The 23,227-nt window shown below is 46.0% G+C and overlaps 1 protein-coding gene across 9 annotated transcripts in view; it reads left to right on the top strand.

The window, feature by feature from the left end:
* MTSS1 (MTSS I-BAR domain containing 1) overlaps positions 1 to 23,227 on the top strand; it is a 183,633-nt gene that overhangs the window by 143,244 nt on the left and 17,162 nt on the right. For 5 of the 9 annotated variants that reach the window (XM_028852901.2, XM_015145964.3, XM_077944013.1 and 2 more), the window contains 3 exons: positions 1,360 to 1,451; positions 6,234 to 6,308; positions 22,788 to 22,945. In XM_028852901.2, coding sequence (XP_028708734.1) covers positions 1,360 to 1,451; positions 6,234 to 6,308; positions 22,788 to 22,945 — 325 coding nt within the window. Of the gene's footprint in view, positions 1 to 1,359; positions 1,452 to 6,233; positions 6,309 to 10,811; positions 10,824 to 22,787; positions 22,946 to 23,227 lie in introns of all 9 variants that reach the window. The other 4 variants (XM_015145967.3, XM_015145963.3, XM_015145962.3 and 1 more) reach the window with 1 other exon arrangement.

The following is a 23,227-nucleotide window of genomic DNA, read 5'->3' as shown; positions in this document are numbered from 1 at the left end:
TCCCCACAACCTGTCTGGCTTGACTCATTCATTGGCTGAGTATTTGTTAGGCATCTGCTGCATGCCAGGCACTGGTCGAGGCCCTGGGGATGCAGCAGACCACCAGCCAGCCAGGCCCCTGCCTTCACAGAGCCTGTGCTCCTGCATGGGTCTCTCCTTACCCTATGGCTCTGCGAGGAGCCGGTGCAGCCTGCTGAGGCCTTTTGGGACCCCACTGCCCTGTGGGAGCCTCGAAAGAAGAGGGGCTGCGAAATTGGAGAGTGAGATGTGCCTTGGTATCCTGTGTGCATCCTCCAGACTCACTGAGGAATGTGGCAGCTCACAGACCCCTCCACACCGCCAGCTTCCCGTCTGGCTTCCAGGCATCCAGAATAGGGAAGAAATGGTAGTAGCTGGCAACGGAATTGAGTTACAAATGTTGAAGTGAAAGTGGACATTGTTTTCCAAGCAGATCAGCATCGTTCAGCAGTTTCACATGATTCTGTTTGGGAGAAAATGAAGGGGCACACCTGCAGAGACCTTCACCCCTCAGTGACCCCGAGGCTGGCGGTGCAGCTCGAGAATTTTCTGGGTCTCTTCACTCTTCTCTTTCTCCAGGCTGTGCACACTTAGTGTATGTTTATGACCTGTCATGCCGCATGCACATCAGAATCTTGTGGGTCTTTTTTAAAAATAGTGACGCTGGGCCCTCAAAGTCTCCACTGGGGGTGAGATAAGGCCCAGGTGTCTTTGCATTTTGGAGGTCCCTGTTGTGCAGCTCTCAGTGGTTCTGCAAGTGGACTTGTTAATACAAACACTGGAATATCACAGGGAAAATGGGAAGAAGGTCACTTTTGCCAGTCACATTGACAGCTTCTTAATAGTCATTGAAAAACATTTTTCGGGTCGGGAGCAGTGGCTCTTGCCTGTAATCCCAGCACTTTGGAAGGCCGAGGCGGGCGGATCACGAGGTCAGGAGATCAAGACCATCCTGGCCAACATGGTGAAACCCTGTCTCTACTAAAATGCAAAAAAATTAGTTGGGCGAGGTGGTGAACTCCTGTAGTCCCAGCTACCTGGGAGGCTGAGGCAGGGGAATCGCTTGAACCTGGGAGGTGGAGGTTGCAGTGAGCTGAGATTGCACCACTGCACTCCTCGTGACAGAGCGAGACTCCGTCTTAAAAAAAAAAAAAAACAAAAAAACAAAAAAAACAAAGAGAAGCATTCTTGGAACATGACCGTTCTGGAGCCCAGGGGTTTAGATGAGAACGTCAGTTTCAGGTAATTGTAATTTAGGTATGTTTTGGCAACCACACTTCAATCCTGACAACAGAATGTATCTATTTAATTTCTCCCTTTTTCCCCCCGGCTTGCTCAAAGCGCTTTAATTGATTGTCTGATAAACCCACTTCAAGAACAGATGGAAGAATGGAAGAAAGTGGCCAACCAGCTGGATAAAGACCATGCAAAAGGTATAGGGGCGAGACGTCTAGTGCATCATTGCACGCTGGGGGGCGCTGTGGGAAGTTGCCAGCTGCCGCCTGGCCCCTCTGCTAGGTTTATTGGTGTCACCAAAACAGCTAAGGGCCCATTCCGTCCCTGCTTCTCCTGTAGGTGTCAGGGAATGAGGAGAACAAAGTGATCCCGTTGTGAGGCTGAGTGCTGTTTCTTTGGTGTGAACCAACATTCAGCAGCTGTTAGTCTGATCCCTCAGTGGCATGAATTGTATTCAGCTGAATTAACAATAAATCACAGGGTGGGTGCGGTGGCTCAGGCCTGTTATCCCAGCACTTTGGGAGGCTGAGGCAGGCGGATCACTTGAGGTCAGGAGTTTGAGACCCCATCTCTACTAAAAATACAAAAAGTAGCCAAGCATGGTGGTGGGTGCCTGTAATCCCAGCTACTCGGGAGGCTGAGACACAAAAATTGCTTGAACCCGGGAGGCGGAGGTTGCAGTGAGCCAAGATTGCACCATTGTACTCTAGCCTGGACGATGGAACGAGACTCCATCTCAAAAAAAAAAGAAGAAATCATAGGCCAGGTGTGGTGGTTCACACCTGTAATTCCAGCACTTCGGAAAGCTGAGGCGGGCAGATCACTCGAGGCCAGGAGTCTGAGACCAGCCTGGCCAACTTGGTGAAAGCCCGTCTCTGCTAAAAATACAAAAATTAGCCAGGTGTGGTGGTGCATGCCTGTAATCCCAACTACTCAGGAGGCTGAGACACGAGAATTACTGGAACCCAGGAGGCAGAGGTTGCAGTGAGCAGAGATTGCACCACTGCACTCCATCCTGGGTGCCAGAGCAAGACACTGCCTCCCCCTAACCCTCCAAAGAAGTATAAATCATAATGGTAGGTTTAAATGCCGAACATTCATACTTAAGGCATTTCAGCACATTCTGAAAGCCAGACTTTTAATATAAGCTTACCCTAGGTCTCCTGCCCATTCTCTTTGTGCGTTGTCCCAGTTGGGTGAGACAAGTCTTTGTCAACTGGTTGAATGAGTTGTCAGGGACCTTGATGGTGTGAGAGGAACTAAGTGTAATCTGCAGAGCAAACAGCACTGATGCTTTTGAGTGAGGGTGTTTGTGTTCCTTTCACACAGGCCAACCAGACTGTTTCGTAAGAGCTTCTCATTCCCTCTCCATTCAGGTCATTCTGATGCTTTTTACATGCTAGGGGCTGCGGGGGCTACAGAAGGGTGAGTGGGGTATCTACTGAAACAGAAATAAATTAACCCTGTTACAAAGCAAAGTAAAAGACTGCGATGAAGACCCAACTGGGTGCTCTGGGAATGTGAATGGCGGCTCCTAAAACAGGCCTCGTTGGGACTATGGGGATTGTTTATTCTGCCTGCTTCAAGCTATATAATGAAAATTATTCTATGTCCCCAGCAACTCTCAGTAGCTACCAGAAAGTTGCACGTTTGTTCCAATTATTCATCCCTCCCCTCATCATGCACCTGTGCTCCTGAGTACTTACCGTATTCCATGCCTGTGCTTGCTCCAGAGCCACAGAAATAAATAAGTTGGTCTTGGTTTTTGGTACATGTCCTTTAAATTTGTCTATCACAGACAATAGACTCCTGAAGTCACATCTTCATTGTTATTGGAAATCTGACTTACGTAGAACTTCAACAAACTATCTTGATAAAAGAACCAGGAAGGGTAATGGCTTCTTTGTGTTGAGATTCAGAAGTATGGATACAATAGCCAAATACTTAGCAGTTATATTTAAAAAGTTAATATAGGCCAGGCATGGTGGCTCACGCCTGTAATCACAGCACTTTGGGAGGCAGAGGTGGGTGGATCACTTGAGGTTGGGAGTTCGAGACCAGCCTGGCCAACATGGCGAAAACCTGTCTCCACTAAAAATACAAAAAAAAAAAAAAAAAAAAACCCACAATTAACTGGGTGTGGTGGCACGCGCCTGTAATCCCAGCTGCTCAGGAGGATGAGACACAAGAATCACTTGAACTCAAGAGGCAGAGGCTGCAGTGAGCCAAGATCGCACCTCTGCACTCCAGTGTGGGCAACATAGCAAGACTCCATCTCAAGGAAAAAAAAAAGTTAATAAAAGTTAATCTTTTATCCCCCCTACCCTAACTTGAAGTTAGGGAGAGAGGTAAATTCAGAGGATTAACTGGATCCCATTGTGTGTTAATCAGATCATGAGTTTTCTTCTCTTAGGTTCACGGGATTTATCCATCTGTACTTTTCATTGGGTAAAAGAAAATAGAACTATTTGAAATTTTTTTTCAGATGGGGAAAGAGTTGATAGTTTATGTTTGGCCCAGTTCACCTTGTGTTGGCTGACTTGGCTCATTCATTGGCTGAGTATTTGTCCGGCATCTGCTGTATGCCATGGACTGGTTGAGGCCCTGGGAAAGCAGTAGACAACCAGCCAGCCAGGCCCCTGCCCTCAGGGAGCCTGCACTCCTGCGCGGGTCTCTCCTCACCCTCTGTCTGTGTGAGGAGCCGGTGCAGCCTTCTGAGGCCTTTTGGGCCCCCACCACCCTGCAGGAGCCTCACTCTTCTCTGTTAAATGTTCCCCTTTGCTGGTACAGCAAAGCTGAGACTTCAAATTGGATGTGTAAGGCCTTTTATAAGAGTGGTTGTGCTGAGCCCATAGGGAGAAGGCAGCAGGTCTTACAGAGAGCTCTACTCATCCAATAAAACACAGGTCCCTTGGTTTTCATGGAATATTTCCCCCTCCCTCCCATTCCCACTGCATACAGAGAAGCACGTCTCAATTTGCTTCTTTGGGGTCACATACCGAGATGAAGAGCCTAGGCCTGAATGTGAATTGAGACCCATTGTCTGGCCCTGCATACCTGCTAAATGGCCTCTCCATACAAAGGCCAAGAGACCATGGACTACAAAGCCCCGACCCCCAGCCTCCGTGACACGGCACTTCCTTCATCTTTTTGATTCAGCCTCTAACTCAGGGAGTGTGACCCGAGTAGCAGCCACACACAACCCACTCTGCTAGCCCAGGATGCTCAGACATGACCCAGACACTGCTTCTTCCTTTGGGGAGCTTGTAGGGGGAGGGAGGAGAGACTGCAGGGCAAAGCATAGGATGTTGGGGAAGAGAGATACAGGGAGCCCCAGAGGTTGGAGAGGTTTGGTTGAGGAGTTAGAAAACGAGGCGCCCTTTGGAGGGATCCCAGTGGATGGACATGGTTTCATCATGCTGACGTTAGAGCGGTGAAGGTGCCCTAGCCAGAGAGAAAACCATGCGGAGGCCAGGCGCAGTGGCTCATGCCTGTAATCCCAGCAGTTTGGGAGGCAGAGGCTGGTGGATCACGAGGTCAGGAGATCAAGACCATCCTGGTTAACACGGTGAAACCCCGTCTCTACTAAAAATACACACAAAAAAATTAGGCGGGCGTGGTGGCAGGTGCCTGTAGTCCCAGCTGCTCAGTAGGCTGAGGCAGGAGAATGGCATGAACCCAGGAGGCAGAGCTTACAGTGAGCCGAGATCGTGCCACCGCACTCCAGCCTGGGCAACAGAGCAAGACTCCGTCTCAAAAGAAAAAAAAAAAAAAAGAAAACCATGCAGATAGGCAGGGAAAATGGGGGAGTGGCCAGAAAAGAGTGGAGAGCTACCATGCTGCACAGTGATTCCAGGTGTGTATAAATAGGCTTAGGGCCAGTAGAAGGGAAACCTCAGAGCTAGCTGCAAGGGAGCTGGCCAAGTTGAAATGTACAGCAGTTGGCAATGAATTGACTGTGAGAGCAGCAAAGGGGAGAAGTGTCATGGGTGACCGTCATCCCAGGTGTCTATGTCTGGATGATGAGGATGCCAGCAACAGAAATGGGGCAGTCTGCAAATGGGCCAGTGGTGGAGGAGGAAGTGGTTGGCAGGGGATGTGGTGCACGTGGACTGCCCCTCTGAGGGGTTTGTGGTGTCTAGCCACAGGATCCGTGCTCAAAGGAAGGCAGCTGGTTCTTGCCCAGTCTCCCCACTCTGTGATCTACCTTCTCCTGCTGTGCGAGACACTGTTTTTCTGGATTTTAACATCTGGCCAGCATCTTTTCCACATAGGATTTTGCTTTTGTTTTTGTTTTTGTTTGTTTGTTTGTTTGTTTGCAAAACACAGTGGATTTGGGCCTTGGGAAAGTAGATAATATTGAAAAATCTTTCCAGATACTTGAGCTGAGAAATTGTGAATTTTTTTCATTTTTGTTAAAGTATTCCCGGCCAGGCACAGTGGCTCATGCCTGTAATCCCAGCACTTTGGGAGGCTGAGATGGGTGGATCATTTGAGGTCAGGAGTTCAAGACCAGCCTGGTCAACATGGTGAAGCCCCATCTCTACTAAAAATACAAAAATTAGTTGGGCGTGGTGATAGGCACCTATAATCCCAGCTACTCAGGAGGCTGAGGCAGGAGAATCACTTGAACTTGGGAGGTAGAGGTGGCAGTGAGCTGAGATCACACCACTGCCCTCCAGCGTGGGCCACAGAACAAGACTCCATCTAAAAAAAAAAAAAAAAAAAAAAATTCCCAAATGGAGCCTCCCTCAAATCTGGTTTGAGTGAATATGACAGGGCAAGACCACTGTGCATTTTGTTTTCGTGTCTCTAGCCCCTTGGGTTGTAAATGTCATGAGATTATCATACTGTATTCTGATAAAGCCGCTGACGGCATGTCACAGTTTATGCTTTCTGTTATAAAGGTAATAGCTGTTTCTAACATATTTTCTGTTAAGCAAAACAGTAAAATTATTCCATATTCTGCTTTCTCTTAGAATATAAGAAAGCCCGCCAAGAGATAAAAAAGAAGTCCTCGGATACACTGAAACTGCAGAAGAAAGCAAAAAAAGGTAACTCCTAAAATTCTGCCACTGATGTTACTTCCCGATGGAGGGCTTGATTTGTCTTTGAAGCGAAAGGTGTTCACTTCAGAGACTTCCTTAAGTATGATGGCCCCTGGAAAACAGATGGGAGCAAATAGGACCTATCTGAGTTCACGTTCTCAAAGTGCAGAATAGGTATTAATTTGAGGCGGTTGCCAAGTGGGACTTGACATGTTCCTTCCCCCACCTTTGTCTTCCCAGTCTGACAGTTTCCATGCCTATTGTGCTTCGTAATGATACCTATAAATTTCTTAGAAGCCTTGGGATAATGCAGAAAGGCCTTTATGCAAATGTTCTCTAGTAATTATTACAGAAATTATGTCATTTTCTCCTGCGGCTTTCACAGCCTATAATCTTCAAAACCCTTTATTAAGTCTTGTGAGAGTGCTAGGAACGGGTGCAGGGGAAGCTGGGAGTCACGGCCACACAGGGGATTTTCCATGGTGTTTATGAGGGAGGAGCTTGATAATCTACCACTGAGCAAAACCAGGCAAGACGCCTTTCCCCCATGTCCTCGTTTATCCTCCTTCGCAAACCAGTGAATCGTCAGATCTTTGACCCACCTTTGTTCCTCCAGAATAGACTGGGAGTTCGAAGAGAAAAATCTAGCGGCATCCACTTCGCAAGCACTTGTAACATTTTACTACCACCTAAAAACGTAGGGACTTTCTCCTGAGCTAGAGAAGGTGACATTCCTTCCAGTCTATTCTTCTTTGACACCAAGTTTCTGAATCTGCTGCTTCACAACTGATAAGATGGGGTTCTTCCGTCAGGCTGCTCTGTGGGTGGTGTTTACCATTAATTTGAGACGACAATGTTTTCGAGTTGGGATCCCCCAGCCTGAATTTTCTCTCCCCTAAACCAACAGTTCTCTTTTGGAAATAGAAGAAGACACATTTGGAGAGATGGGATGGTGGAGGGTGGTGTGGAATGGGGTGATAATAGGACACAGTTTTTAACCTTGAACATTTCTATAAAATGAGCCCCCCACCCCGAATTTTCACAACCACCATGAGCCCATTTCGATATAAAGGCGGTGGAATTTTCAGCCACAGTCAGATTTTCCATCAGCATTGGCCCCAGCAGTTTCTTTCGTATGTTTGTTTTTGGTCTGGAGCTTCTCAGATTTGTATCCTATCTAACCAGGGCACCTGGGAGCTAGTGTTTGACAAGTAATAGGGTTTGTGACATAGTAACATTTTAGTGACTGTAGAGGTAAACATTTATAAGTAAAATTACTACCATATTCCATGAAGTCCGAGGCCCGGAGGAGAGGAGGCTGGTCACAATTCGGGGCTGAACTCCACGTAACTGACAGGTTGGCAGCTTTGAGAGAGGAGGGATTCCTGGACTGGGAGAGATGGTCCAGGGAAGATGTTTAGGCTTAGAAAAGGTTTGGGAGTTTGGTGAAAAGGATGAAGGAAGAAAAAGTAGCTATTTTCCCTCAACTCTTCCACCGCTCACTTTTCAGAGGCCCTAAGTTCTTGGCTGCAGTGATAGTCCTTTTATTTAAATTCTGCATGGAGGCTGAATCGGTCCTCGTCTGTCACTCAAAGTCACTGGCATTGCCCAATTAGCAGAATTTATACCTCTGGGTGAAGCCTGATAGGGTGATTGCAGTGCAACATCAAAAGAAGTTTCTGGCAATTAGACTTCCTAGCACTGGCTCAGGCTGCCTACAGCATAACGAGTTCCCTATCAAGGCCGGATAGAAAGATTTGGGACCCATAGGATGCTGGATTGTGTGTAACATGAAGAGAGGCATCTGGTCCTGAGACTTGGGAATGATTGGCATTTAGTTGTGTGGTTTCTTGGGCCACATTGGCCTGACGGATGAGAGAATGGAGGCTGGAGAATCCAAGGTTTCTGAAGCATCTGTCTTCTCAGCCACAGCCTCACACTGGCAGTCTCTGGCACCATGTCTTTTCCCCATGAGATTGGTCAGATCCATAGCTTGGAATGTTCTGGAGAATGTCCAGTTACTTCAAGGTACAACCAGAAAATAATTTTTATTTCTATCCTTTGTAAAGATTTTTTTCTAAAATCTGTAAGTGCAGTTTTGGACCAGGTGTTTCTATTTGTATATTTCTGAGATGAAAGCAGCCTTTTAAAAGGTACTAGAGTCACATTTGGACTGGACACTTTTATGGAGAGCTCTCCTAGGAGGCATATGTATGGCTGAGAATGGACTGAAGAAAACACAACTCACTTAAGGGCTGGAAGAAATCTGGTTATTTGAGGCTTTCAGTTGTTTAGGGGTCTGGTTAGCTGACATTTCCCTTTCTGCTAGAAAACCTTGAGGGATCTGTTTCAACTCCTTCAAGTGGCAGATTCCCAGACCCGTGGTTTGTAAAAGTGTTAGCAGTTCCTTTTGACGTACCATGCGTTCAGATGGATGAAGCTTTTGGATACATTTTTTTGTCCTGATAGATGGAATCTGATGTATGCAGCCAGATAATCACTTCCTTTTTAATACATTTCCAGGAGATTCTCAAGCAGCTTCCTGCCATGCCTTTTTCAAAAACTCTGATCTTTGATCTAAAAATTCTTCGGACTCTCCTTTTAGCATTTCAGGTGCCTTTGTGCGTGTAAGCATGGTTTACCACCATCCTTGACGCGGGCAGACACACATGGATGTGATTTTTGTTAGTGGCTCACTTTCCTTCTTACTCTGCAGATATCACCTTTTATCACATTCTTTGACTCTTTCTTACTATAGAGAGAGGTAGTTTGTAATCTAAAGGTGTTTAAATATTTCCATCAAGAAACTTTCAATGGTTTGCCTTTGGTAGGTTTTATCTCAAAATCATTCTTTAGCAACTTGGGATATGCTATGGCTGTGGATGAGTGTGCCTGTCTTTCTTGAAGGCAAGCTTGTCGGAGGCCTACCAGAAGTAAACCTGAGGCAAAGAGTTAGCTAGTCCTCACCCTCAGAGAAATTCTGGGCTCGTGCACAGGATCAAGAGCCCGTGGCAGAGCCAACATTGCCGACAGGTGGAGGGACAGAGGTGGCAGGATGCTGGGGGGATGGTGTGGAGCAGACCCAGTAGCCCGGGGTTCTGAACAGCGTCTCTTGAGTCCTCTGCCTGCTTCATATCAGCTCATTGCCTTGGAGGTCTTGGAGTTGACCATGACCCAGTGGGGGAAAGTAGGAGAGCATCGGAAATGAGAGGCGTTTTACATTGTATTTACCTACGTATGCCACCCGACTGCATGAACTCAGCAGCCTTATTCTCATCTAACTACCATGTTGTTATCAATGTAAATTAAAAATTAATTCTGGGCTGGGCGCGGTGGCTCATGCCTGTAATCTCAGCTCTTTGGGAGGCTGAGGCGGGTAGATCACGAGGTCAAGAGATCGAGACCATCCTGGCCAACATGGTGAAACCCCGTCTCTACTAAAATACAAAAATTAGCTGGGTGTGGTGGCGCATGCCTGTAGTCCCAGCTACTCAGGAGGCTGAGGCAGGAGAATTGCTTGAACCCTGAAGGTGGAGGTTGCAGTGAGCCAAGATCGTGCCACTGCACTCCAGCCTGGGCAACAGAGGGAGACTATATCTCAAAAAATAATAATACTAATTCTGGTAAAGCCTTCTGTTTCCATCTGTAACTACAAAAAGTTTATCAAGGATTTTTAAAAATAATAATGGCCAGCATTCATTAGGTGCTTATTATAGTCATTGTTCCGCTTATTACCATGACGTCATTAAATCTAAGAAGTCTTGATGTTTTTTTTTTTTTGGAATCAGCATCTCATTAGGTGGCCCTAGGCTGACCTCAAACTCCTGGGCTTCAGGGATCTTCCCGCCTCAGCCTCCCTAGTAACTGGGATTAACAGGCACACACCACTGCGCCCAGCAGGGACTTTTCTTGAGAGAGAGAAAACTGGAACATTGTAGTATGTTAACTGTACAGCTGACATTTAAATAGTTGACTCTATCACTTTCCACTAGAGGCTGCAAAGCCAATGATATAAATGTAATCAACAGACTCACAGAGTTCTATACCAGTATAGTATTTGCTGTTATACTACAATTTTAAATTCTTTAATTTTTTTTTCCATTTTCATCCCGCCCTAAGCTTTGTCTCCTAGGATTTCCTAGATATTTTTCAAGTGATGGTAAACTACACTCGAAAGGTTTTCTTGCCAAAGCTTGGCTTCTTCTGGGTATATATTTTTCATCTCTCTCTTTCAAAATCCATGCTGTACTCTCTAGGGGTGGTCATTACTAACTGGTAAGGTTTTGTTTAGATGAGAAGGAAAGGATATTAGTAAAGCAGAGAAGGGGGACACGGATGTGGGTTTAATCAGCCCTCAGAGAAAATTTGGTGGTGAGCCATGGACAGTTTAACACACGAAACCAAGGTAAGACTGCTGCTGCTGCTGCTTGAATACCGGTTTGACTTTATTATTTTCCTTTTTGTGTCAATTGTGTATCCTGCACTTTCTCACCGTGTGCCCCCCGCCAGTGGACACTCTTGGTAAGTCTACCATCCCAAATCTCTGGTGGCTGCTCACGGTGTGGTCCTCGCTGTGGGCTTTCCGTGGTTGTCCAGACCTCTGCTAGCTGCCCAGGTTTTCCTACCAGCTCAAAACAATCAACTGTGCCTACCTAATTTTCCACAACTTTAAGAAAATTGTGTGTGCGTTGTGTTTTAATTGTTTTCTTTTTTGGATGTTTAGCCATTTACCATGTTAGCACGCCACCCTGAGAGCCTTTGAATCATCATAATTCAATATTAGACTCATGGAAAAAAGAAATACAGAGTGACTTAAACTGTCGTTTCCACAGTAAATAAGCATTTTTGCATACATATATACCTGCATATATATGTATGTATATATTTACGCCACAAACAAAACATAGAGCTGCAAGCCCCAAAATAATTCTCCGATCAGATTTGGTTGTGTTAAGCTTGCAAAACATCTTTAACATTATCCTCACTGCAAGACCATATAGCTCTTTCCATAACCAATGATTCATTTTTTAAAAAATAAATCAAAAGTATTTCTTATTTCAGTAGAGTTTGTGAAACGTTCCATTTCAGAAGTATCAGATCTTCCAATTAAGTAATCAGAATGATTCTTCTTGACTGAATGTTGAACTTCACTCTGTGGATGATCATGCTGCTAAAACTTCAAGTTGCTTTTGGAGTCTTGTTGCTGTCGCTCTGTCCCGGGAGGTCTGTCTGCGAGGTGTCCGCGTGGTTTATCTTGCCTGAGTGTGCCCAGCTGTTCTCTGAGCGTTTCACTGAACAGCTCCAAAGAGGCTTTTGAAGTGGCTTCTGTCATTTACAGCAAACCCAGTGCACAAAGTTCTCCTTTGATGGTTGGGGCTTGCACGGCCCACTATCTTAGGGGACACACGTCTGCCTCTGTTTCCCCTCATGGCGATGTTGGGCTAGTGGTTCCCCAGCTTTAAAAAGGATCACCCTTTCCAGTTCTCAACGTTGTGATTATGAAACGGCTTGCACAGTTTCTAGTAAACCTTTGGAAGGAAGGTAAGCCACAGCCACTGTTTTGCTTATGGCAGTAAAATTCACATCACAGAATTTATCATTTTAACCACTCTAAAGTGTAAGTTTCAGTGGCTTTTAGTACATTCATGGTGTTGTGTAACCATCACCACTATCTAATTTCACAACAGTTTCATTATCCCCGAAAGACACCTCATGCCCGTTAAGCAGTCCCTCCCTGTTTCCACGTCTTCCCACCTACCCCGACCCTAACAACCACTCATCCGCCTTCTGTTTCTGGACTTGCCTGTTCTGGACATTGTATACAAATGCAATCATATAGTACGTAGCCTTTTGAGGACACAGTCCCTTGAGTCTTGAGTTTTACTGGAACCTTTGCCGAGAGCCTGGCATCAGTCAGTTTGTGGAGTAAATAGAGCATTTTATTTATTTGAAATGATGGGAAGTCAGTTTGGAATGAATAAAGAAACTGTATAGCCTTTTGACTTTGTAAGTTCTAAAGATTCTGCTTATCTTTCAAAGAGAAATCTCTGCAGCCCCCTTTAGTTTTTTCCCTTGTAGGGGCTGGTTCATAGGGCAAAGCCACAGTGAATTTGGCTATGACGACACAAGAAAAGCTCTATGATTTGTAGCTCTTATAAATTTTTAAAATATTTATACAGAGAGAAAAAAAGAATAATTATTTTTAAGAATTGGCTCGGCTGGGCGCGTTGGCATGGTGGCTCATACCTGTAATCCCAGCACTTTAGGAGGCCGAGGTGGGCGGATCACCTGAGTTTGGGAGTTCCAGACCAGCCTGGCCAACGTGGCAAAACCCCATCACGATCAGCGACATGATCTCAGCTCACTGCAACCTCCGCCTCCCGGGTTCAAGCAGTTCTCCAGCCTCAGCCTCCCGAGTAGCTGGGATTACAGGCACGCACCACCACTGCTGGCACATTTTTGTATTTTTAGTAGAGATGGGTTTTTGCCGTGTTAGCCAGGATGGTCTTGAACTCCTGACGTCAGGCGATCCTCTTGCCTTGGCCTCCCAGAGTGCTGGAATTACAGGTGTGAGCCACCCGCTGGCCAGTGCTGGGATGAATATAAGCAAAAGGTGTAACCTGGGGGCAGAGAGGAAGGAGCCTCGCTAAGCCTGGGGGTAGGGTAGTGATAATGAGGAGGATAATGAGGAGGAGGAGGAGGAAGGGGTCAGCTGGTGAAGAATGAAGAGGGGTATTCAAGGTAGAGGGGACAGCATGCACCAACACATGGCTCTTGTCATTTAGAAAGCAGCACTAGCAACGGTGGTGAAGGGTCGACATGTCACACTGTGTGTTTGATGCTCCAGGGACAGCCTTGAGGCAGGGCTGTCGTCCCACCGAGGGTGGACTGTGTGCATAGAGAATCATAGTGAGCCCTGGCTACTCAGCCTCTGGCTTCCTGGACCGTGTCTCCCCACCCCACACTGACCTGCCTCTAGGCCTCCAATCACTGGGCCTCAATTCTGATCAGACTCCAAAGTGGACCCCAAAAGCCTCTCCACATCATTCTTCCTTTCTTGGAAAAAGCCTGTGAAATGTGAATCCTTTCCCGTATGCACAGTGGTTTGCTCATCCCCCAGCTGTATCCAGCCTATGCACTCACCCACAGGAATGTTTCTTGTGTTTACAAAACCAGCGAAAAGCACTCTCAGAATGACCCTGAGACCTGCAATCAATGGATCAATTGCCCTGCCTCTATGGTAAAAATTCAATCTGTCTAGATTCCCTGCAACCCCACCCCCCCCGATTTTGAAGAGGGTTAGTACTAGGAGCTCTCCTTCCTACAGGGATGTCAGTGGAGTGAGGAGGAAGAACAAGGAGCAGATGGTGGGATGGTTCCAGCCAGTTCTTCGAGGCCAAGCCCAGGGCTTAGAAGGCTGATGAGGAAATACAGAATGTGGGCACAGCCAGACAGCTTCTATCTGGGTGGAAGCAGGGGTGGTAGAATTTTACCCTTAGACCTATTGTGACAATCAGGAAGCTGCCCCTGACCTGAATCCATAGATGTCTGAATTTAACTCAGAAATCTCCTGCAAAGCTGGCACAGTGGCTCACGCCTGTAATTCCAGCACTTTGGGAGGCCGAGGTGGGAGGATCACTTGAGGTCATGAGTCTGAGACCAGCCTGGGCCTCATGGCAAAATCCCATCTCTACTAAAAATACAGAAGTTAGATGGGCGTGGTGGCATGCACCTGTATTCTCAGCTACTTGGGAGGCTGAGGCAGAAGAATCGCTTAAACCTGGGAGGTGGAGGTTGCAGTGAGCTGAGATCGCTCCACTGCACTCCAGTCTGGGCGACAGAGTGAGACCCTGTCTCCAAAATAAAAGAAATCTTCTGCAAAGGGATGTTGCATTTCAAGTGAATGCACGTAGCCTTCAGAGGCTGGGCTATTTATTATTATAACTGAGGATTCTAGGTAAACACAAGCCAAACAGATCCACCAGAAGCCTGGAGCTGTGAACTCTTCCTTTGCAAAGCTTGTCTCCAGTAAAACCTCACGTAGACACGGCTCCTTGAGTGCCTTGCCTGTGACTCTGGTCTCAGAATGCCCTGGAGTCCCTGTGCACAATAGTACTGTTAAGGTGCAGGTCACCTGACTTCCCTGTGGCTGCATTCAGGGACCAGAGGGAGACGTATGTAGAGTATGGAGGCATGCCAGGAGCTGAGTACTTTTCTTAGCGTTAATTTTTGACCAAATACAAAACAGCAGAAAAGGAAACAGACAACTTGCTTGAAATATTTATTCCTTGCATAATATGGTTTTCATCTCCCTAGAGAACACTAACAGGACGGGCAAAGCCTGACGGAATGGCAGGGTGGGAAAGCGGTTGCTGCCTGTCTTGAGCTGCAGCCCATCAGCCATTCCCGGTTTTCGTGGGACTAATGGATTCACGCCTGGTGCCATTCTTCCATTCATAAACATCCGTGACTGCTGCAGATGAGTCCTGCAGAACACTCCAGCCTCCATATATCAGTTTGTTCTTTCATTCATTCAGGAAAGGGATATGACATGCCTCCTCTGTGCTAGACTCTGTTAGCTACTAAGGAGGTAAAAGTAGCATCTACCCTCAAGCTGTCCCCAGAACGAAGAATGCATTTATGTTCCAACATCAATTCTCTGACCGCAGCTGGCTGTCGTGTTCAGTTACCTCACTGCCTAGTGTTAGTGCAGACCCCACAAGGTAAGAGTTCAATCCTGTGAGACTGCCCCAAATTCAGTCACCAGCCACAAGTGAGGTCCCCATATTCCTCACACTTCTGCCCAGCCGACCACAAAGTTGGGGATTTCTATGACCCCCTCGCCCAATAAGTTTAATAATTCTCTAGAAGAAGTCGCAGAACACAGGAAAGCACCATATGTACAATGACTGGCTTCTTATGAAGAATGCAGATTGTAGCCTTGTTTACTACATTAAGGATGTTCAGAACTCTGCTGAAGCCCTTGAAGCCTTTTTGACTTCTAGATAATTCCACCATGACAGTGTGTATTTGGATTAGACTGTGGCTTAACTGGACATCCAGTTAGCAAGTGGTGGTGGTTGTCTAGGTCCCTGGGCTCAGGGAAGTGACCACAGAGATAGAGAGGAAGACAGCTGGATTCAAGAGCTACTTAGGAGAAATGCAAATGAAAGAAGGAAGAGTTGAAGGCGATGGTGAATTTCTGGATACGGTAGCCAGGTTGGCAGATGGTGGAGTATTTCTTTAACCACAAAGGAAGAAGCATTTTGGAGCCGTGAGGATCCTCTGTTGGAGACACTCTGGATGGTGAGCTGCAGGTTGGCATGGGATGTTTTCTGGTTGTTCTCTGAAATGTCTCTTTTTATCCTTTGCTTTGATAAACAACTGGTTGCCCAGGGGGCAATGAAGAATCTTGATGATAAAACTGTTACTTGTAGTGAAAGAATCATGGAATCTTTTGCATTTTCTTACATCAAAAAGGACCTTGAACTGAAAGCTCTCTTTAAAAAACAAACAAACAAACAAACCCACCCGACCGCCCATACTATCACCTGCTAAACTAGCCAGTGTCAGAAGAACAACTTCAGAGATGCTGCGGCAGCGGCAGCTGATACTGCCTGACATTCAGTGAGTGCTCAGCACATGCTGGGCGTTGTTCTGAACGCTTCATGCGGATTAGTTCATTTCCCCTCCCAGCAGCCCTGTGAGTTGGATACTGTTATTATTTACATCCCACAGGTAAAGGGAAACTGGGGCAGAGTAGGTTGAAAAATAATGGAAATTGAGTTTGTTTGAAAATGTTTAAGGCTAAAAGCCTTCAGTATTACCTGATCACATCTTTTGATTTCCGGTTGGTTTTTTCTTTTGGGAATCAGTCAAAACCCACTGTGGGTTATTAAGAGCAGAAGATGACTTATAAAGGGATAATGAGGATAGCCTCCTTTTGCTGGGAAGACAGAATTTTTTCATTCCAAATTCTAATCTCCACTGTCAACTTGCATGTCTGGATTTATATTTTGTATTTTAGTATTTATATCCCATGTTTCATTTGACTCTGGGATACAAGCAATTGTCAGAGGCACCGTGATTTTCCAGACCACTAAGAAAGGAAAAAAACCTACCAATTAAACTGTGACGCACCATGGATGGTAAGACACACCCCGATTGGTGAGGTGTAAACGTGAGGGAAAGTGGCTATCTTAGAATGAAATACAGTATTTGTGTGAGTCAGAGACAGGTGAAAGTCATTTCGTAAGATTCTAATGGCTTCTCCTTACACCTGTCTCTGAAGAAAGGAAAGACTTGGGGTGATTTGCTGACTCCTGGCAGCATTCTTGGCCCAATGTATCCTGGGTTTGCTCTTCCGCATTGGAGAGCCCTTTGCCGGAGAACAGCCGCTGGCTCGGTTGAGCCATGAAGTTTACCATGCGAGTGCAGCCTGTGTCTGAAGAGGCTGGACCAGTACAGATAACACTAATCACATTTCACTGGCTTTTTGATCGGCTGTTTAGCTCTTGGCAGCTTGTTCCCAGCATTCATGTTTGCTGTGAGCAGGAAACACAAAGAACCTCATCTTCAGAACGTGAAAGACTTGGGGCTGGATTCTGGCTGTGCCCGTGGCTGGCTCAGTGCTGGTGACTGTGGCCCTGTGCACACCACTTTGCTCCCTCAGTCTGTTTCCCCATCTATCAAAAGGGGTATTCCTTCCTGCCTTGAATATGTACGTTAATGATGAAGGAGAATAAAATGCAAGTGTTGAAGTTGATACGGGATCTTTATTTCATTCCAGAAAACTCTGTAAAGTTTCCTCACTTAAAAATTCCTTCCTTCTGTGGCCAGGTGCGGTGGCTCACACCTGTAATCCCAGCACTTTGGGAGGCTGAGGCAGGCAGATCACTTGAGGTCAGGAGTTCGAGACCAGCCTGGCCAACATGGTAAAACCCTGTCTCTACAGAAAAATACAAAAGTTAATCGGACGTGCTCTCTTGAACCCAGGAGGCAGAGGTTGCAGTGAGCTGAGATTGTGCCACTGCACTCCAGCCTAGGCAACAGAGCGTGACTGTGTCTCAAAAAAAAAAAAAAAAAAAAAAAATTCCTTCCTTCTTTAGGGGTGCTGCCTTGGCCCATGACATGGTGCCTTCACAGTGCTTCGCCCCAGGAACATTTTCTGCAAAGAGAATAATCATGATTTCCCCTGGGATGGGGGAATAAGAGGCTCTTGGCTGCTGTTGATCAGAATTCCGCAGCATGAATACACCAAGACCTGGAAACTAGCAGCAGGAAAAAAATTCTCAAGACTGAAGATGCCCAAGATATTACAGAAGAAAGCCGAAAGCAATTCTTTGCTCAAGAATTTTGTCTGGGAAGCTCATCTAAGGCACCCCCTCCCTCCTCCTCTTGGCTGCTTGATGTTGTGGAATTGGCTGGTTCTGAAGCATTAGACCATTTAAGGGCCTGATGGTTGAGGCCAGTGAGCAAACTTGGTCAAGTTGTATCAGTGCTTGATTCATTTGCAAATATTTGAACACCTGCCGCTTTCCAGGCAAGTGTGCTGACTGAGGAGATACACACTGAGCAAAAGCATTCATGGGTTCTGCCCCCGTGGGACTGATGTCAAATAACTAGAGAAATAAAGATGAAATTCAAACTGGGGGTAGTGCTGTGAATAAGTGTAAGGGACTTCAGAGATCAAGGAAAAGAAGCCTAATCTGGGGAGAAAGTTCATGGCGGGATTCCCAGAAGGATTGAGAATTAAGCAAGACCTGTAGGATAAAAGGTGTTAGGAATGTAGCAGAAGGAGAGCGGAGTGAAGGTGGGAAGGGGCCCAGGCCCTGGAGGATGAGAGGGAGAGGAGGGGAGAGAATGGCCCACGAAGGCTGAGGCTATGAGGTAGACAGGCAGTGGCCTTTCATGCCTTGCAGGGCAGGCCATGTTAAGGACATTGGACTTTTCTTGAGAGCAATAGGAGCTGTTGAAAAGCAGTGAGAATATTTGCATTTTGAAAGTAATCCACAGCCGAGTGTGGGGGCTCATGCCTGTAATCCTAGCACTTTGGCAGGCCGAGGCAGGTGGATTGCTTGAGGTCAGGAGTTTGAGACCAGCCTGGCCAACATGGTGAAACCCTGTCTCTACTAAAAATACAAAAATTAGCTGTGTGTGGTGGTGCGTGCCTGTAGTCCCAGCTACTCAGGTGGCTGAGGCAGGAGAATCTTTGAATCTGGGAGGCGGAGCTTGCAGTGAGCTGAGCTGAGATCACGCCACTGCACTCCAGCCTGGATGACAGAGCAAGACTCTGTCTCAAAAAAGAAAGAAAAAAAAAGAAAAGCAAGTAACCTAGGGCTGCTCTGGGTGAGCTAGTCCAAGTGCAATCTGCGGTGAGACATTAGGGGCTGTTAGCATCTGTTCGGGTGAGAGACTGTGATGGCCCAGTGAGGGTGGAGGTAGCAGACGTGAGACAAAAGCATGGAGGTCGAGTCCGTGGGAGCTGGACTAGCCAGGACCGGTGCTCAAGGACTCAGTGGTGACGCTCCTAACACTGCTGATGGGAGCGAAGTGAATGGGCTTTTGTGTATATTAAAACAGTACCAACACAACTCTGAATTTGTGGTCCTCAAAAGATCACTCTGTCTTAAAACCAGTATATCCAACTAGGACATGAAATAATTTCTTTCACAGGTTTTTTTTTATAAATATAATTACATGTTGTATTAGTGAATTTAATAAACAGACATTGTGGTTTTAGCTTATGATCTATCCTGAATGGAAATGTGCTGACTATAATTATAGCGATCTTTACAGAGTCTACTTATTTTAGAATGCTACAATTTGAGAGTCCTTTAATTCTAATACATATTTAAAGTAACTTGGCTATAATCATAGGATAATTTAAATTTATATTTTCCAAATTAGATAACACTTGGTTCTATGGCCTTTTTTTCTTTCCTATGTAGATATATTTTTTAAAGTCAGCATTATTAATTATGGATAGCCATGTGCCTTATAACTTGTGAAAGGAAGTAAACATACATTTTTCCAATTTCTGACAATCATAGGCTGTAATTTATTTTATTTTATTTTATTTTATTTTATTTTATTTTATTTTATTTTTTTGAGATGGAGTCTTGCTCTGTCTTGCTCCCAGGCTGGAGTGCAGTGGCATGATCTCAGCTCACTGCAACCTCCCTCTCCCAGGTTCAAGCAATTCTTCTGCCTCAGTCTCCCCAGTAGCTGGGACTACAGGTGTGTGCCACCACACCCAGATAATTTTTGTACTTCTAGTAGAGACGGGGTTTCACCATATGGGCCAGGCTGGTCTCGAACTCCTGACCTCAGGATCTGCCCGCCTTGGCCTCCCAAAGTGCTGGGATTAGAGGCATGAGCCACCATGCCCAGCCTTGTAGGCTGTTATTTTTAAAAATTGCTACCATAATCAAAGCCCACCGAGCAAGTTTGGTCAAACACGATATGTCTCAATCTGGTGTCTCCTGACTTCTGTTCGCTGCCCTACACGAGAGTTTAGAACATTCCGAGGTGGTCTGCAGCCCTCTGTGTTTTGTTATTAGAACATCATAGAATAGATTGACAGACTAGAAATAGCCCTCTAGACCAGCCCTGAGTCATGTGGCCCAACAAGGCCCACAATTGGCCCTGCTGTTTTGCTGGTTGCAGAGGAAAAGCGAGGGTTTACAGCTTTCCAGAGCTTCCCTGCTGGCGGACTTGTGTCATGCACACATTAAGTATATGTGGATTAATTTTGCACTAGCCAGCATTTTAAAATAGAAGAGAAAACCCACCGTTTTCATAGTGCTGGTGACACCCAGCCTTCCCTCTGTAAGCCCTTGGCCAAAGGTGGTGGGTCTCTGTGAACAAAGCCCTTGCCCCGAGGCAAGTTCCAGGAGAGACTAGGAGAATGCTTTTACAGGTTTCTTGTCTACTAAAAACACATGAAACCAGTGGCTCAGGCAGCCACATTAATGTATGGTGATGATTACTCCTACATCCTTGAGAAGAAAATTGAAGGCATAGTATAGAATTATTCTGAGGGGTGGAGGTAGTGACTACATGGCAGATGGGTGAGTGAGTCACCTTGAAAATATGCTGACACCCAGGTGCTGTGGCTCATGCCTGTAATCCCAGCACTTTGGGTGGCTGAGGTGGGAGGATCACTTGAGGCCAGGAGTTCAGGACCGTCTGACCTACAAAGCAAGACCCAATCTCTACAAAAAAATTCAAAAACTAGCTGGGCATGGTGGTACATGCTGGTAGTCCCAGCTGGTCAAGAGGCCAAGGCTGCAATGAGCTATGATCATTCCACTGCACTCCAGCCTGAGTGACAGAGCGAGACCCTGTCTCCAAAAAGGAGAGAATTATGCAGAGACTTCTCAAGCAGCAAATTTCTTATATATAGTAGCTCCCCCTTCTCCTCAGGGGATACGTTCCAAGACCCCCCGTGGATGCCTAGAACTGCAGATAATACCAAACCTCACGTATACTGTGGTTTTTCCCATGCATACATGTCTATGGTAAAGTTTAATATATAATTTAGGCACAGTAAGAGATTAATAACAATAATAATAGAACAATTACCACAATATACTGTAATAAAAGTCATGTGAATGTAGTCTCTTTCTTTCAAAATACCTTATTTTACCGCACCATGGGTAACTGAAACTTTGGAAAGCAAAACCACAGAGGAGGGGCCACTGGAGTATAATTGCTGGATAGCACCCCAACATGGACTTAGATACATACGGTCTACACATTTGTACTCATTTGACTGATGAGAGTTATATACACAAAGCTAGGCATACTGTATTTACTGGCCATCTAAGGCATTTTCAAGGGTGATCTTTGACTATCTATAATTTTCTCATTACGTGCTAACTTAGAACTTATTTCCTGAGAAGTGACTTTTCCTTACTAACATCTGACTACCTTTTCTATTGGGATGTGCTTTAAGCCTGATTGCCTCTTGCTCCAAATTAAACTTTCTCCTCTGCTTATGAGTGAAAAATACAGAGTATGTTCCTACATCCATGGCAATTTTCCCTGACCCTTTCTTTCTTCAAACCAAATGGTTCATTGCATTTAATGTTCTCTACAATATCAAGAGGGATAGATGGGAACTGCAGGGCCCTTCCTATGAGGTAATGGGGCAGAGAATAGGTTCAGTGTTAAGGGAATTAGGCAGTGTGGCTCAACCCTGCCTCTGTGCCATTCTTTCTGTGACCTTAGACGAGTCCCTTGACTTCTCTAGGACTTGGTCTCCACTGAAACATGAGCAGGTTGGCCCAATTGGATAACCCCTTCCAGCTCTAACATTTTGTGTTGAAACTATTGAGCAGACATTTATCAAGCACCTGCTGTATACACAAATGACATTGTACTAGGGGCTGTGCTGGGAAAGACCAAAATCCTGCCCTGAAGAAGTTTAGAAATTCTCTCTCTGGTTTGAGTGATAGGTGAGGCCCCTGCATAGGCAACCCAGGGTGGAGGCTTATGAGCTGGTGTCCCCACCTACAGATCAGATTTGTAGTAGCTACTCCTTTGGACACGGTGCCTGTTGGTCCATGTTTATCTTTTAGGGCAGCCGACTTCTTTTGTAAGGGGCCATGGTCTGGGGGCCATACTCTGTGTAACACTACTCTGCCATTGTAGGGAGAACTGGTACAGGCAATCTCTACAAAAAAATTGAAAAATTCGCTGGGTAAATAAATGGATGTGGCTGTGTTCTAATAAAACTTTATTTGCAAAGATGGCTTGCTAACCATGTGTTAGTCATTCAAAAGATTAACACCCTGTCTTAAACTCTAGAAATGGTTGCCTCCACCTAACTGGGGTCTGTGAACATGGGCCAGGCTCTGCATAGACCCCACTTTCAGTTTTTCACCTGCAGAGACCTGTCTGGAGGTCTTGTTGTTACTGGGCTTGTTCTATAGGAAGAGCATTCAAGACTTTCCACTAGAGAGTTAAAGTAACTGCCAAGGATTCCTACGGGCCCCCCAAGCCAGGAGAGCGGATGCTTGCCACCTTTGTCTTTAGGAACAGAAACTTCTATCCAGACAGAGGCTCTTTGAGATTGACCCAGCAAAGCCAGCTTGTGTGTTTTTGGAAACACCCACAGGCTCTCACCTTGTTATGTTCTGGAAGGAAAGAATGCTGTCTGGCTCTGTGTCCCAGGGTTTTGTTGGCAGAAGAGTTGGTGGGGGTTGTGCAATGTGAGAAGGCAAGTCATGAAGAGTTGCCCCAGGAAATACTCCTTGTCACGAATAAATCAGGCTAAATGTGCCCTCTGGGCATTGGAAATTGGAAATGGCTGGTCCTAGAATAACAGCCACCTTACATCCTTTTGGGACATGAATAAATACTTTTTTTATGTCCTGGGAAATTGTGGTTTTGACTCCAGCAAGGACCCCAGGGAGAAGGGGCATTTGTTCCGGAAGCTGGTGTTTCAGCAAGCCGTGCTTGGGTCTCTGTTTTGTGCAGGGAGAGGTGATATCCAGCCTCAGTTGGACAGTGCTCTCCAAGATGTCAATGATAAATATCTCTTGTTGGAAGAAACAGAAAAGCAGGCTGTCCGGAAGGCTTTGATTGAAGAACGTGGCCGATTCTGCACCTTCATCTCTATGCTGCGGCCAGTGATTGTAAGTTCATGGAAAACTCCAGAAGGTTTAAACTGCTGATGTGGAGGTGGCTTCATTCTAATTTTGTCCATCCACGGTTGAGTCATGGAGAATCTACTGTCAGAATCTAATGTCAGGAATGATGGTGGAATCTCTTGTGCAGACCAATGATTCAGTGCGAGTTGGTGGCCACGTAACTCACTCCTCGTCCACTGTTCTAGCACCACTTGTTCCATGTTACTTTCTCTCACCAAGTCAAGAAGGCCCAGCACAGTGGTTCTCACAGTGGGGTCCCCAGGTCAG

The sequence above is a fragment of the Macaca mulatta genome, chromosome 8 (genome assembly GCF_049350105.2).
Source record: "Macaca mulatta isolate MMU2019108-1 chromosome 8, T2T-MMU8v2.0, whole genome shotgun sequence".
Classification (NCBI taxonomy): Eukaryota; Metazoa; Chordata; class Mammalia; order Primates; family Cercopithecidae; genus Macaca; species Macaca mulatta.
This window is presented reverse-complemented; position numbering and strand designations above follow the sequence as displayed.